At 33.8% G+C, this 15413-nt stretch overlaps 1 protein-coding gene across 1 annotated transcript in view; it reads left to right on the top strand.

The window, feature by feature from the left end:
- The first annotated feature begins 4301 nt into the window (after positions 1-4301).
- Positions 4302-15413, top strand: part of LOC138708139 (putative odorant-binding protein A10) — a 75972-nt gene continuing 64860 nt past the window's right edge. The window contains exon 1 of the mRNA XM_069838365.1: positions 4302-4483. Coding sequence (XP_069694466.1) covers positions 4457-4483 — 27 coding nt within the window. The 5' untranslated portion in view covers positions 4302-4456. The remainder of the gene's footprint in view (positions 4484-15413) is intronic.

Consider the following 15413-nt stretch of genomic DNA (forward strand, 5'->3'; position numbering starts at 1 on the left):
GAAATGAAAAAGTTAATACAGGTGTTGAAGGATCAATAAAGAGCAGAACGGGGTTCGATTACTTGTGAAATATCAAGCCAAGCTAATGTGTGTTCACTGCAACATAACCGTGTTTTCGCTTTCAACTTTCGTATACTCCATTGAATTTCAATGAGTAGCCGTCACTGTTACCAAATTGAACAACCAGATCACTAACCAATTAAATAATTTATTAATTAATTCGATAATTAACGAATCAATTAACTTCCTCTCAAACTAAAAACAACTAATTAACTGATATTAAAATATCGACAGATGTATAGATTTGTATTGCTGCATATCTTTACTAGAATTCTGTGTAGTTGTTACCACATGTTCACAAGGAGAGCAAAGGGAATACAAGGGGAATAAGAGGAATACAAGGAGAATTAGGGGAACAAAAGGAGAACAACGGGAATAATAGCAGAACAAGGGAGGACAAGAATAACGATACGACAAGAAGAACAAAGGGAATAAAATTAGAATAATCAGAATACAAGAAAAACAAGGTGACCATAAGGAGAATAAGGGTAAAACAAAGAGAAGAAGAGGAAGACAAGAAGAACAAAGGGAATAAAAGGAGAACTACAAGTGAACACAAGAGAAACAAAGAGAACAAGGGGAATACAAGGAGAATAGAGGAAAACAAGTAGAACAAGGAGAAGATAAGGAGAACAAAGGAGTGTAGAACAGGGAGAACAAAGGGAACAAGGGGAATACAAGGAGAATAGAGGAAAACAAGTAGAACAAGGAGAAGATAAGGAGAACAAAGGAGTGTAGAACAAGGAGAACAAAGAGAACAAGGGGAATACAAGGAGAATAGAGAAAAACAAGTAGAACAAGGAGAATATAAAGAGAACAAAGGAGTGTAGAACAAGGAGAACAAAGAGAACAAGGGGAATACAAGGAGAATAGAGGAAAACAAGTAGAACAAGGAGAAGATAAGGAGAACAAAGGAGTGTAGAGCAAGGAGAACAAAGAGAACAAGGGGAATACAAGGAGAATAGAGGAAAACAAGTAGAACAAGGAGAAGATAAGGAGAACAAAGGAGTGTAGAACAAGGAGAACAAAGAGAACAAGGGGAATACAAGGAGAATAGAGAAAAACAAGTAGAACAAGGAGAAGATAAGGAGAACAAAGGAGTGTAGAACAAGGAGAACAAAGAGAACAAGGGGAATACAAGGAGAATAGAGGAAAACAAGTAGAACAAGGAGAAGATAAGGAGAACAAAGGAGTGTAGAACAAGGAGAACAAAGAGAACAAGGGGAATACAAGGAGAATAGAGGAAAACAAGTAGAACAAGGAGAAGATAAGGAGAACAAAGGAGTGTAGAACAAGGAGAACAAAGAGAACAAGGGGAATACAAGGAGAATAGAGAAAAACAAGTAGAACAAGGAGAAGATAAAGAGAACAAAGGAGTGTAGAACAAGGAGAACAAAGAGAACAAGGGGAATACAAGGAGAATAGAGGAAAACAAGTAGAACAAGGAGAAGATAAAGAGAACAAAGGAGTGTAGAACAAGGAGAACAAAGAGAACAAGGGGAATACAAGGAGAATAGAGGAAAACAAGTAGAACAAGGAGAAGATAAGGAGAACAAAGGAGTGTAGAACAAGGAGAACAAAGAGAACAAGGGGAATACAAGGAGAATAGAGAAAAACAAGTAGAACAAGGAGAAGATAAAGAGAACAAAGGAGTGTAGAACAAGGAGAACAAAGAGAACAAGGGGAATACAAGGAGAATAGAGGAAAACAAGTAGAACAAGGAGAAGATAAGGAGAACAAAGGAGTGTAGAACAAGGAGAACAAAGAGAACAAGGGGAATACAAGGAGAATAGAGGAAAACAAGTAGAACAACGAGAAGATAAGGAGAACAAAGGAGTGTAGAACAAGGAGAACAAAGAGAACAAGGGGAATACAAGGAGAATAGAGAAAAACAAGTAGAACAAGGAGAAGATAAAGAGAACAAAGGAGTGTAGAACAAGGAGAACAAAGAGAACAAGGGGAATACAAGGAGAATAGAGAAAAACAAGTAGAACAAGGAGAAGATAAAGAGAAGAAAGGAGTGTAGAACAAGGAGAACAAAGAGAACAAGGGGAATACAAGGAAAATAGAGGAAAACAAGTAGAACAAGGAGAAGGTAAGGAGAACAAAGGAGTGTAGAACAGGGAGAACAAAGAGAACAAGGGGAATACAAGGAGAATAGAGGAAAACAAGTAGAACAAGGAGAAGATAAGGAGAACAAAGGAGTGTAGAACAAGGAGAACAAAGAGAACAAGGGGAATACAAGGAAAATAGAGGAAAACAAGTAGAACAAGGAGAAGGTAAGGAGAACAAAGGAGTGTAGAACAGGGAGAACAAAGAGAACAAGGGGAATACAAGGAGAATAGAGGAAAACGAAGACAATAGGAGAAAATATAAATAACCAGGGGAGATAAGGAGAACGAGGGGAAGATAAGGAGAACTAGGGAAATACAAAAATAATAAGGAAAATAAAAAATAACAATGGCAAACGTATGAAAAATACGATTAAAACAAAGAGAACATTAGAAAGACAACTAGAACAAGAGAGATACAAGAAGAACAAAGAAAATCAAGGAGAACAAGGGGAACAGAAGAAGAATTAAGGGAAGACAAAGATAACAAGAGGACGACAAGATGAAAAGGGGACACAAGAAGAAGAAGAAGAAAAAGATGAGGGGGGAATACAGTGAAAGCAAAGGGGAATATTTTTTAAGAGGAGGGACTCGAATGTCTACACCGCAGCCTGAGACTTATTGTGCTCACCAGTCCTCTCTGTGAATGCTTGGGTAGGCGAACGAACGCTCTTTTGTGCCAATACAGCACGCCACACCGAGAAATTAGCCCGGGCTATGCTATGAATGATATGTGAATTAATGATGGCGAAATGAGACCGAGGTCCAACGCCTAAAGTTACCCAGCAATTCTGCTTCAATTTAGTGAGGAAAAATCCTGGAAAAAACTCCAACCAGATAACTTGTCTCAACCAGGTTTGAGCCTGGACTCTCTCGTTTCACAGTGAGAGATATGATGACCGTTATACTCAACAGCGATGGACGAATAAGGGGAAAAAAGAACAAAGGAAATGCAGGAGAAGGAAGGAATATGAGGAGAACAATGGGTATACGAGGGTGATGAGGGGTTACATTTTTATGCGACAGTGAATATTCAAGTTATCCCCTCCAACCTACTGAGGAGAAAGACGTATAATACTTCTACGTGAAAATGGAATTTCTAGAAGGACCTCAGCAACTAAGTAGAGTAAAGACATGGTCCATGTATATAATGCCCGAAAATAGCTATTGATCCTTTGCGTGTTTGTTTTTAAAATAATGTGTTTAATCTGTAACTACAGTCAATGCATTGTTATTAGTATCTTTTTGTTGTTACCTATTGCTTTAAAAAAATGTGTTTTACTTGTAATCTTAAGTCAATTTTTCTACTATTCCTTTACTGTTTACATTTGTTTTTAAATCTTTTGTATTGCCCCTACTATTATATATTGCCCTTCAAGAATTTCGTTATTCGTTAGTTGTATGTCATTACTTGTGTTATTATTTTAATTATTGTACTTGTTTCTGAATCACGTATGTAACTTGTAACCGTAAATCATTGTTTGTAATATCCTTTTATTACTCTTAACTGTTCCATTGTTCATGAATTAAGTATTAATTTGAAAGTGAAAGTCAAACTTTGTTATATTAATGTACTATTGATTATCTTTTTAAGGTCGTGTATTTACTCTGAAACGGTTAGACATTCTTGTATATCTTTTGCATTGATTATTCCTCAAACATCTCATTAATCTTTAACAGGATCCATTTTTCATTAAGGTGCATTCTTCTACATAATTCATGTGAATTGTAACTGTGACCACAATTTTATATTATCACTTTACTATTGTTTATTGGTTATAAAATATGTATTTTGATGCCAACTGTAACCCTAATATACCTCAGGGTGAAATAGGGTTTATTAAATTGGATAATAAGGTCTTGGACGACCTTACTTGGTAACGAACACAGCTGAGGGTTCAATATGAAGATGGGATTTTCATGTGACATGATTCTCGGTACAAGCACGCCGCATGTCAGCACAGGCCAGTAACAACAAAAGCCGCGGCCTCTACATTTCCAGTAATCATTTGCATTGAAATGATAAATCTTCTATTCAAGTCACAGGTTTTACGCGTTGGGAATTTGATAGCCTTCATAATCGATGCAGTGTGCGTGAGTCCCGGGATCTTATTTAGAGGGATGAATTAAGCCCCCGCCCCCTCCGAGAGCGCTGGAAGGCAGAGACTTTCTCTGTTGACCCACTAAGAGCGGACCCACGCTAGCAGTCTTCAGACATTTAGCAGCCAGCTCTGCCAGCCTTCCTCAGTTCACCGTCGACTCCTCGTGTTGAAGGAACCTCCAGCATGTCTCTCCTCCACTCGTGTACGCAGGTAAGAGACGTCTGCTTACATCTACCAGGGGCGGCTCGTCATTAAGGGCTACTGGGGCTTAGCCCCACCAGCATTTTTGGACATGGGAGTTTAGAATTTTTATATCTATATTTATATATATAATTTGAACTGGTAATGGCAATTACGGGAAAACGGCTGAACGGGTTTTAATAAATAACCCCTCATTTTGAAGCTTGGAACCCAAAGTCTTTCAGAAAAATAGTAGTTTTCAGTGAAATGTCAATTTTCCTACATCATTTTCCTATTTTCCAAAATCCATCTGTCGTCAGTTTTTAGAACTAATTGCACTTCAGAAAAAAAAAAAAACAAAGTACACACTGACACTACAATAAACAATATTACACGAAGACCATGATCTGCAGGATTGCTGATATATTTCGATTCTCTAACATCAAAATGCCAATATGTTACTGAAAGCTACAAAACTTACCTTACGTAAGATAAAAATATTGTTATTAAAAATTAAATATACATCTTGATTACACAAATTTTAACACTGTATCACTTCGAAGAGTTCCGAAGATGACCGAAAATAGGTCGAAACATGTTAACAAGGTACGTTAAAATTTAACACAAGAAAGTTCTTATCATACATATTCAAAAAAAATAAATAAATAAATATTTTTACAGTTATTAATCAAGCGGTGTGGGTGTTTTTCATATATTTAATGGCGGTGCGATGTTGATATTTATATGTATGATTCTCTAATTTGCCTTGGTAGGAATGCAGTATTAAGGAAGAGTTATTAGTTGGCCTAATTGAGTCATGCTTCCTATATTAGTTGCGTTTTTAAACTGCATCAAAATTAATTTGATATTCTTTTGGTTTAATCGATTTGATTTCTGATCGCTGCCAAGTATATCATTTTGTTGGAAGGAGAATAGCATGCCATTTCACTTTCTGCTGCCGTGATGGGTTAGTTTACTTCTCGCAAGCAGCAATGAATGAAACACTAAACTGCTATTGATTTGCGATGAAGAATTTTATTTAGGGCGCATATAAGATTCTATAACTCTGATATAGCATTTGCCTCATTTTCCACATCTCAGCATTAGATTCTTGCGTTTTCGCACTGAAACTCAAGAACTGATGATAGTAGGTTCAAGAAAGAGTATTTTTCAAAAAAAAAAAAAAAAAAAAAGCATTCAGAGGAAGTATGTTTCATTATTATGCAAGGAAATAACTTTCAAAATAGCTGGTTTCTTCATCTATACTAATAATAAATCTGTAGTCAAATGTTTTCTAGTAATTTTCGATTTTCCAAAAATAATTGGTGTTAACATGTATAATTAACCATCCTGAAACCGAAAATCGCTTTTTTGACATTTTTGTTAGTATGTATGTCTGTCTGGATGTTTGTTACCTTTTCACGCGATAATGACTGAACCGATTTATATGAAAATTGGAATATAAATTAAGTTCGTTGTAACTTAGATTTTAGGCTATACGGCATTCAAAATACTTTATTTAAAAGGGGGGTTATAAGGAGGCCTGAATTAAATAAATCGAAATATCTCGCTTATTATTTATTTTCATGAAAAATATTACATAACAAAAGTTTCTTTAAAATTAATTTCCGATAAGTTTTATTCTATACAAAAGTTTGATAGGACTGATATTTAATGAGATAAATGAGTTTTAAAATTACAATAACAACGCCATCTAAGGTGCTGTATTGAAATAAAAACAAATGACTTCGTCTATAAGGGGCCTTGGACAACAACAATCGAAAGCTATTAAACATAGCCTAAGAGAATGTTTCTGTATTTGTATGAAGTAATATAGGAAGATAATTAATTGTTTAATTATTATTTCACCATTGGAAAGTGTAGTTTCTCTAGATGGACATAATTCTACAATGTTATTACAGTAACTTCTGAAACATATAGCAAGTAATATAAAGTATACACGTTAAAACTAAATGATATGTCAATCTTCATTAAACTATGGTTGCATGTAATAACAAATAAGAAACATGTTAAAGGAATTGTCATTGCACCAAATGATTGCTCTCTGGACCAAAACGACCGCATTTTAATTATTTAAATACAATTTAAATTAAGTAACATATTAAACGATTTATCCTTCTGTCAAACACGAATGTTCCCTGGATCAAATGTCCTATTTTAATTATGTAATTACTTTATATTTATTTCTAACGGGTGCAGCGGAGCGCACGGGTACGGCTAGTTGAAAATAAATCTGAAAAAAAAAATTGTATTTGAACTTCTAATGAATTTATTTGCAGCATTTGCTGCAGAAGCCACTAGTTATTTATATATTAGGCAATCAATTTAATTAGACGAAATGTATACATAAGTGCCATACCATTATTCTGAAGTAATTAAAGTGAGATATCGGTCAAAATAGTCAAAAATCAGAAAAAAAAATTATTGTGTACTTTAGTAGTACAGTAAAACCCCGATGATTCGTCACCATAGTAACAGAGTTCGGATTACCCGACTGACCTTCTCTCGCTTTTGTTTTTTTTTGCTACAGAAATATAAAATAAAGAACTGTACACTACATCAGCACTTATTTTTTCTAGAGACGATATTTTCCAGACTTTATCCTTACACTATATGGTCTAATGTTCGAATTGTACTATATATTTTACTTGAAGCAAGTAAAGAGATAGGTTTGGAAGTAAATCCCGAAAAGACAAAGTATATGATTATGTCTCGTGACGAGAATATTGTACGAAATGGAAATATAAGAATTGGAAATTTATCCTTTGGAGATGTGGAAAAATTCAAATACCTGGGAGCAACAGTAACAAATATAAATGATACTCGGGAGGAAATTAAACACAGAATAAATATGGAAAATGCCTGTTATTATTCGGTTGAGAAGCTTTTATCATCCAGTCTGTTGTCAAAAAATCTGAAAGTTAGAATTTATAAAACAGTTATATTACCGGTTGTTCTATATGGTTGTGAAACTTGGACTCTCACTTTGAGAGAGAACATAGGTTAAGGGTGTTTGAGAATAAGATTCTTAATAAAATATTTGGGGCTAAGAGGGATGAAGTTACAGGAGAATGGAGAAAGTTACACAAAACGGAATTGCATTCTTACCCTGACATAATTATGAACATTAAATCCAGACGTTTGATATAGGCAGGGCATGTAGTACGTATGAGCGAATCCAGAAATGCATATATAGAGTGTTAGTTGGGAGAGCGGAGGGAAAAAGACCTTTGGGGAGGCCGAGACGTAGATGGGAAGATAATACTAAAACTGATTTGAGGGAGGTGGGATATGTTAATAGAGACTGGATTAATCTTGCACAGGATAGGGACCAATGGCGGGCTTATTTGAGGGCGGGAATGAACCTCCGGGTTCCTTAAAAGCTAGTAAGTAAATGCATTTTATAAAATGTTCAACGAGTAAAGAAAATTATTGAATTTTTATAAGAATTTTAAATATCTTAAACAAGAATAATTAAAGTGAGGTAATATTCTTGGGGATGTAGTACCGTTAAAAATTGTGCGAAATCAATGACTTTTATGACCAAAGTGTACTCTCCTATGTAGATACTGAATGCTTTTTTGCTCCTCGTTTGTAGGCAACAAGCTGAGCTCAGAGTTTCCACCGACTTTTCAAACTCTGTTACATCACCATAATCTTTCAGTTCATGCGCTATATGAGTCTTTGGTTGATTTGCAAGAAGGAATTAATGTAAAAATGAATGATGCGTCGTGACGGTGGAAAATTAAAATAATTATATTTATAGTATTCTACTTATCTAGGTACTTCAAGTTGCAAGAAGGTGCAATATCACCACAAGGTACATCAAAAGGCCGTGCTTCAAGTTTCTGCCTAAGAATATTTATTGCGACGTGGCCACAAGGTCATATTTTTTTTGTGATTTTTGTCCATTTCTCAAGTTAGCTTGTATTGCGATTATGTCCTGCGCCTTTTGCGGAATTAGTTTTTAATTATTATCGTTGTTATTATTATTTTTATTATTATTATTATTATTATTATTATTATTATTATTATTAATTTATTTATTTAACCTGGTAGAGATAAGGCCATTAGGCCTTCTCTTCCCCTCTACCCGGAGATTACAAGTACAATATTAAGAATACAAATACAATTATAATTACAATTAATATTAAATTTACAAATACAATAAAAATCGAAGTACTAAAAGATTAACTTATTAATAAAACCTACACAGTTTATTGTAAAAGTTAAGAAGAGAGAAATATTTTTTATTATTATTTTTTGTTTGTTTATTTATTTATTTATTTATTTATTTAACCTGGTAGATATAAGGCCATCAGGCTTTTTCTTCCCCTCTACCAGGGGATTACAACTACAATATTAAGAATACAATTACAATTATAATTACAATTAATATTAAATTTACAAATATAATAAAAATCGAAGTACTAAAAGATTAACTTATTAATAAAACCTAAACAGTTTATTGTAAAAGTTAAGAAGAGAGAAATATTTTTTTATTATTATTTTTTGTTTGTTTACTTATTTATTTATTTATTTAACCTGGTAGATATAAGGCCATCAGGCCTTTTCTTCCCCTCTACCAGGGGATTACAACTACAATATTAAGAATACAATTACAATTATAATTACAATTAATATTAAATTTACAAATATAATAAAAATCAAACTACTAAAAGATTAACTGATTAATAAAAGCTAGACTGTTTATTATAAAAGTTAAGAAGAGAGGAACATTTTTTTATTAATTAAGTAAAAATTAAACCTACTCTATGCAGTAAGAAAATGCTTAATAAGTTTGCTTTTAACTAGTGAGTGTTTTGCGATTCTGAGTTATACTCCATCCTACATGGGAACTATTTTATTTTTTTCTGATCCTTATTATTATTACTATTATCATTATTATTATTATCATTATTATTATTATTATTATTATTATTATTATTAATGTGTGTGATATTTCGAGATGTTGTATGAATCATTAATTTTTACGAATTTTCTTAATTTTCAAATGATGCAAATTAGTAACTCATGCCCTTTCAAAACAAATAGATTCATTTGTCCTTGGGTGTAGATATTTATTAATTGCGAAAGTAACGTCCTTTGTTTTCTTAGTGTGAAGTCCGGCCTCACGTTACGAGAGCCTATCGTATGTGCTCAAATACAGGTCATGGGTAGCTTCGTTAGGTGGGCATTTGAAAGAGTAGGCCTAGGTGTACGGTAGCAAGTCATAGCAGCTGTTATTAGGTGAAATGGATTATAATATTATCTTCGGAGATTTCACTCGAACAAGAGGGCAGTATGAAAGCGGGTGTACTCGCAGTAGTACATCCGCACAAAATTTGATTCAGATCTATACAACCATTTGGAAATTGGAAACGAATGGGAAATAAGAGAATAATACGTTCGGAAATCTGATAAGCCTCTTTACACTTACGGATAGAGGTTAAATTCTGTCTATTTTCAGATCCATTCGCTAGCAAGTACTGTAAAATTCAATAGCGACTTCAATAAATCACATCAAAACGGTTTAGTAGATATCCCTAAAGAATGAACTATACCGATCACATCGTGTATGGCGTATGTATTTTCTGTGCCCAGTTTTATCGATAATATAGAAGTAATAAAACAGTTGTTACATTTTTTTTTATAGAAATATCGCTCTGTTTACTGTCTTTGACTCAACGTACAGGTGTTCGATCCCAGCTGAAGACAATGGAATTTTAAGTGGAAAAAAGTCTCCATTGGATAAGGAAGCATACGTCGTAATTGTTAACTGTATGTAAAATTTCCTTTATTCAAGGATAAAAGTAAATTTCTACAGGGTGTTGAAGAAAACATTCAATATTTTGAGAGATAGTAATATTTATCAAGACAAGAAAACAAAATGTAATAAATATTGAATTAAAAACTAATTTCTTCCGAAATACGAGCACTTGTTCATCAACATGTTAAAAGCTGATACTCAATGCGATTTTAATTAAAATAAATTCGATATTTTGAGAGGTAATAGTTGGTAGTAGTCCTAGAAATTTTGTGTAGTTGAGTTTGTTGTCCTTATTTAAGAGTATTAGATAATTTAGGCTGAAAGTTATGTTGATAGTTTTTTTCTTGATTAAGCAAGAAACCATTAGATTCAAACCATAAAGCCATCTGGGATGGATACTAGCACCTATTAAATATTGAATATCTTTTAACACCCTGTATAGTCAGGTCCACTATAATTTCATGCTCAAGTCTTGGTAGTAGATATGTTATTTGGAAAACGACATAAACGTTTCACATAATCATATGGATTCGATGAATTTTCTGTCACTTTTTTTTTTATACAACATATTGCGTTCTGTGACAAATTTATCCTTCGTTTGAAAATCAAAAAGTTTCGTAAGGATTTTGAATAACTTAAGGATTAACGAAGTCAAAGAATTTAAATAACTTAAGAATTACCATAAGTAAAAGTTTTCGTTACATCAGCTGCTTGTCTATGCGGATGACGTGAAAATGTTTGGAGAAAATTCACAAACGATTAAGGAAAACACGGGAATTTTACTTTAAGAAAGTAAGGAAATAAGTTTGGAAGTAAATCCCGAAAAAAAAAGTATATGATTATGTCTCGTGACCACAACATAGTACGAAATGGAAATATAAAAATTCGAAATTTTTCCTCCGAAAAGGTGCAAAAATCCAAATACTTCGGAGTAACAGTAACACATACACGAGTAAATGACACTCGGGAGAAAATTAAACGTAGAATAAATGGGAAATGTCTGTTATTATTCATTTGATAAGTTTTTGTCATCCAGTCTGCTGTCAAAAAATCTGAAATTTTGAATTTATAAAGCAGTTATACTACCGGTTGCTCTGTATGGTTGTGAAACTTGGACTCCCACTTCGAGAAAGGAACAGAGATTAAGGATGTTCGAGAATAAGGTACTTAGGAAAATTTTTGGGGCCAAGGGGGATGAAGTTATATTAGAATGAAGAAATTTATAGGCCTACAATGCAGAATTGCACGCATTGTATTCTTCACCTAACATAATTAGGAATATTAAATCCAGACGTTTGAGATGGGCAGGGCATGTAGCACATATAAACGAATCCAGGAATGCTTATAAAGTGTTAGTTGGAAGACCTGAGGGGAAGAAACCTTTGGGAAGGCCAAGGCGTAGATGGGAGGATGGATAGATAGATAGATAGATAGATAGATAGATAGATAGATAGATAGATAGATAGATAGATAGATAGATAGATAGACAGAGACAGACAGACAGACAGAGAGGCAGATAGGCAGATAGATAGATAGATAGATAGATAGATAGATAGATAGATAGATAGACAGAGACAGACAGACAGACAGAGAGGCAGATAGGCAGATAGATAGATAGATAGATAGATAGATAGATAGATAGATAGATAGATAGATAGATAGATAGATAGATAGATAGATAGGTACAGACAGACAGACAGACAGAGAGGCAGATAGGCAGATAGATAGATAGATAGATAGATAGATAGATAGATAGATAGATAGATAGATAGATAGATAGATAGATAGATAGACAGAGACAGACAGACAGACAGACAGAGAGGCAGATAGGCAGATAGATAGATAGATAGATAGATAGATAGATAGATAGATAGATAGATAGATAGATAGATAGATAGATAGATAGACAGAGACAGACAGACAGACAGACAGAGAGGCAGATAGGCAGATAGATAGATAGATAGATAGATAGATAGATAGATAGATAGATAGATAGATAGATAGATAGATAGATAGATAGACAGAGACAGACAGACAGACAGACAGACAGAGAGGCAGATAGGCAGATAGATAGATAGATAGATAGATAGATAGATAGATAGATAGATAGATAGACAGAGACAGACAGACAGACAGACAGAGAGGCAGATAGGCAGATAGGCAGATAGATAGATAGATAGATAGATAGATAGATAGATAGATAGATAGATAGATAGATAGATAGATAGAGACAGACAGACAGACAGACGGATAGATAGATAGATAGATAGACAGACAGACAGACAGACAGACAGACAGACAGACAGACAGACAGACAGACAGACAGACAGACAGACAGACAGACAGACAGACAGACAGACAGACAGACAGACAGACAGATAGATAGATAGATAGATAGATAGATAGATAGATAGATAGATAGATAGATAGATAGATAGATAGATAGATAGATAGATAGATAGATAGATAGATAGATAGATAGGTAGATAGATAGATAGATAGATAGACAGAGACAGACAGACAGAGAGGCAGATAGGCAGATAGGCAGATAGATAGATAGATAGATAGATAGATAGATAGATAGATAGATAGATAGATAGATAGATAGATAGATAGATAGAGACAGACAGACGGATAGATAGATAGATAGATAGACAGACAGACAGACAGACAGACAGACAGACAGACAGACAGACAGACAGACAGACAGACAGATAGATAGATAGATAGATAGATAGATAGATAGATAGATAGATAGACAGAGACAGACAGACAGACAGACAGAGAGGCAGATAGGCAGATAGGCAGATAGATAGATAGATAGATAGATAGATAGATAGATAGATAGATAGATAGAGACAGACAGACAGACAGACGGATAGATAGATAGATAGATAGATAGATAGACAGACAGACAGACAGACAGACAGACAGACAGACAGACAGACAGACAGACAGACAGACAGATAGATAGATAGATAGATAGATAGATAGATAGATAGATAGATAGACAGAGACAGACAGACAGAGAGGCAGATAGGCAGATAGATAGATAGATAGATAGATAGATAGATAGATAGATAGATAGATAGATAGATAGATAGATAGAGACAGACAGACAGACAGACAGACGGATAGATAGATAGATAGACAGACAGACAGACAGACAGACAGACAGACAGACAGACAGACAGACAGACAGACAGACAGACAGACAGACAGACAGATAGATAGATAGATAGATAGATAGATAGATAGATAGATAGATAGATAGATAGATAGATAGATAGATAGATAGATAGATAGATAGATAGATAGATAGATAGATAGATGAATTTAATGTCATCCAGCGATTTACAGCCTTAGACAATTTCAGAGTAGATATATATATATATATATATATATATATATATATATAATACATGGCTACTATAATATGAATAAATGTAAAAATAAAAAAAAACATAAGTATACAATCACCAGATAATCACAAAAACAGGTTAAAATTTTTTAAAAGAAATAGTAACTTATAAAATCAGGTTAAAATATACAGGTTTATCAATTACATGAGATTAAAACAAATAGTATCTAAAACGTAATATTGCTAAAATCATTGACAATGTAGATTGGATTTGCCATCAAAGTCCTTCTCACCATCCTTCTGAAAGTAAAATATGACGTGTTTCTTATATGCAATGGTAAAGAATTATAAAGTTTATAAGATATAGAATATTAAATAAAGTTGGTGATAGTGGAGAACCTTGTCGAACTCCATTATTAACTAATTTTCTTTCGGATATACAGTTAAACATTAAATAAACATTAAATACCTTACTCTATGCCGATGATCAAGTCATAATTTCCAATTCAGAGGATAATTTACAAAGAGGATTGTATACATTAAATAAAATATTAAAAGATTTTGGGATGGAAATTTCAGCACAAAAATAAAAAATAATGGCATTTTTAGGACAAGACCCAGTCAGAAGTAAGATAATACACAATAACCAATGCCTCGAACAAGTGCAAATTTCAATTATCTGGGTTGTGAAATATCTTATCAAAATGAAAAAGATGTGAACAAGAAAATTACCAAATTTACACAAATTCTAGGAATAATAAGCAATGCATTAAAAGCTAAATTAGTACAAAGACCTACAAGAATAAAAATATATAATACACTAGCATTACCCACCCTTTTATACGGAAGCGAGATTTGGTCATTAAAGAAAAAAGACATGAACAGAATCAAAGCAACGGAAATGAAATTTTTCAGGAGGACAGCGGGATATACTCTTTTAGACCGAAAACGGAATGAAGAAATTTTAGGACAATTAGAAGTAGAGTCAGTAGAAGAAAAAATCAGCAGATACAAATTCAATTGGCTAGATCATGTAAGAACAATGGAAAATTCAAGAATCCCAAAAATTATGATGCAATATAAACCTAGAGGACATCGTCGACCAGGAAGACCTTTAAGAAGACTGCTAGATGGGGCCGAAATAGGTCTACAGAGGCCTAATTCGTGAAGGATGATGATGATGATAAGATATAGAAATAAAACTATTGCTTGTAGTACTATATTTGTACTTGGTGAAATATATGTCAAGTCTGGGATATGATGATAGGGACTGGATTAATCTTGTTCAGGATAGGGACCGATGGCGGGCTTATGTGAAAGCGGTAATGGATCTCCGGGTTCCTTAAAAGCTATTTGTGAGTAAGTAAGTAAGTATGCCTGTTTCAATGGTTAAACAGCAAGCGTTGTAGTCAAAATTCCTTCGTTCTGCTTCAAGAGCAAACTCGGTTTCGAAATAAAATATTAATAGAAGTTTAAACAAAACTCTTGGCATACAGTAAATGTTTCAGAACCTTTTTGTTACAGTTTCATCTTGTACTAAGTGAGCACGAAAGTTTTCACTTTTGCTTTGTTGCGTAGAACTAAACTTTATAAACCGAAGACCACTTCTGTAAAGGATATCGAGCCATTATGCAAGTGTTTCACGAGCTCATCTTTCTGCGAATGTAATGTTTCTTAGTTTCAGAAGAGCAAATTACGTACAAGGAGAAATATTGCTGGGAGAGAAGGTTGGGTTAGCTATTTATGTTACGAAGATGGGAAAGCGGGTTCCTAACTTCTGGGGTGTAAGTTACACACCCGTAAGGAGA

Source organism: Periplaneta americana, chromosome 1, assembly GCF_040183065.1.
Source record: "Periplaneta americana isolate PAMFEO1 chromosome 1, P.americana_PAMFEO1_priV1, whole genome shotgun sequence".
NCBI lineage: Eukaryota > Metazoa > Arthropoda > Insecta > Blattodea > Blattidae > Periplaneta > Periplaneta americana.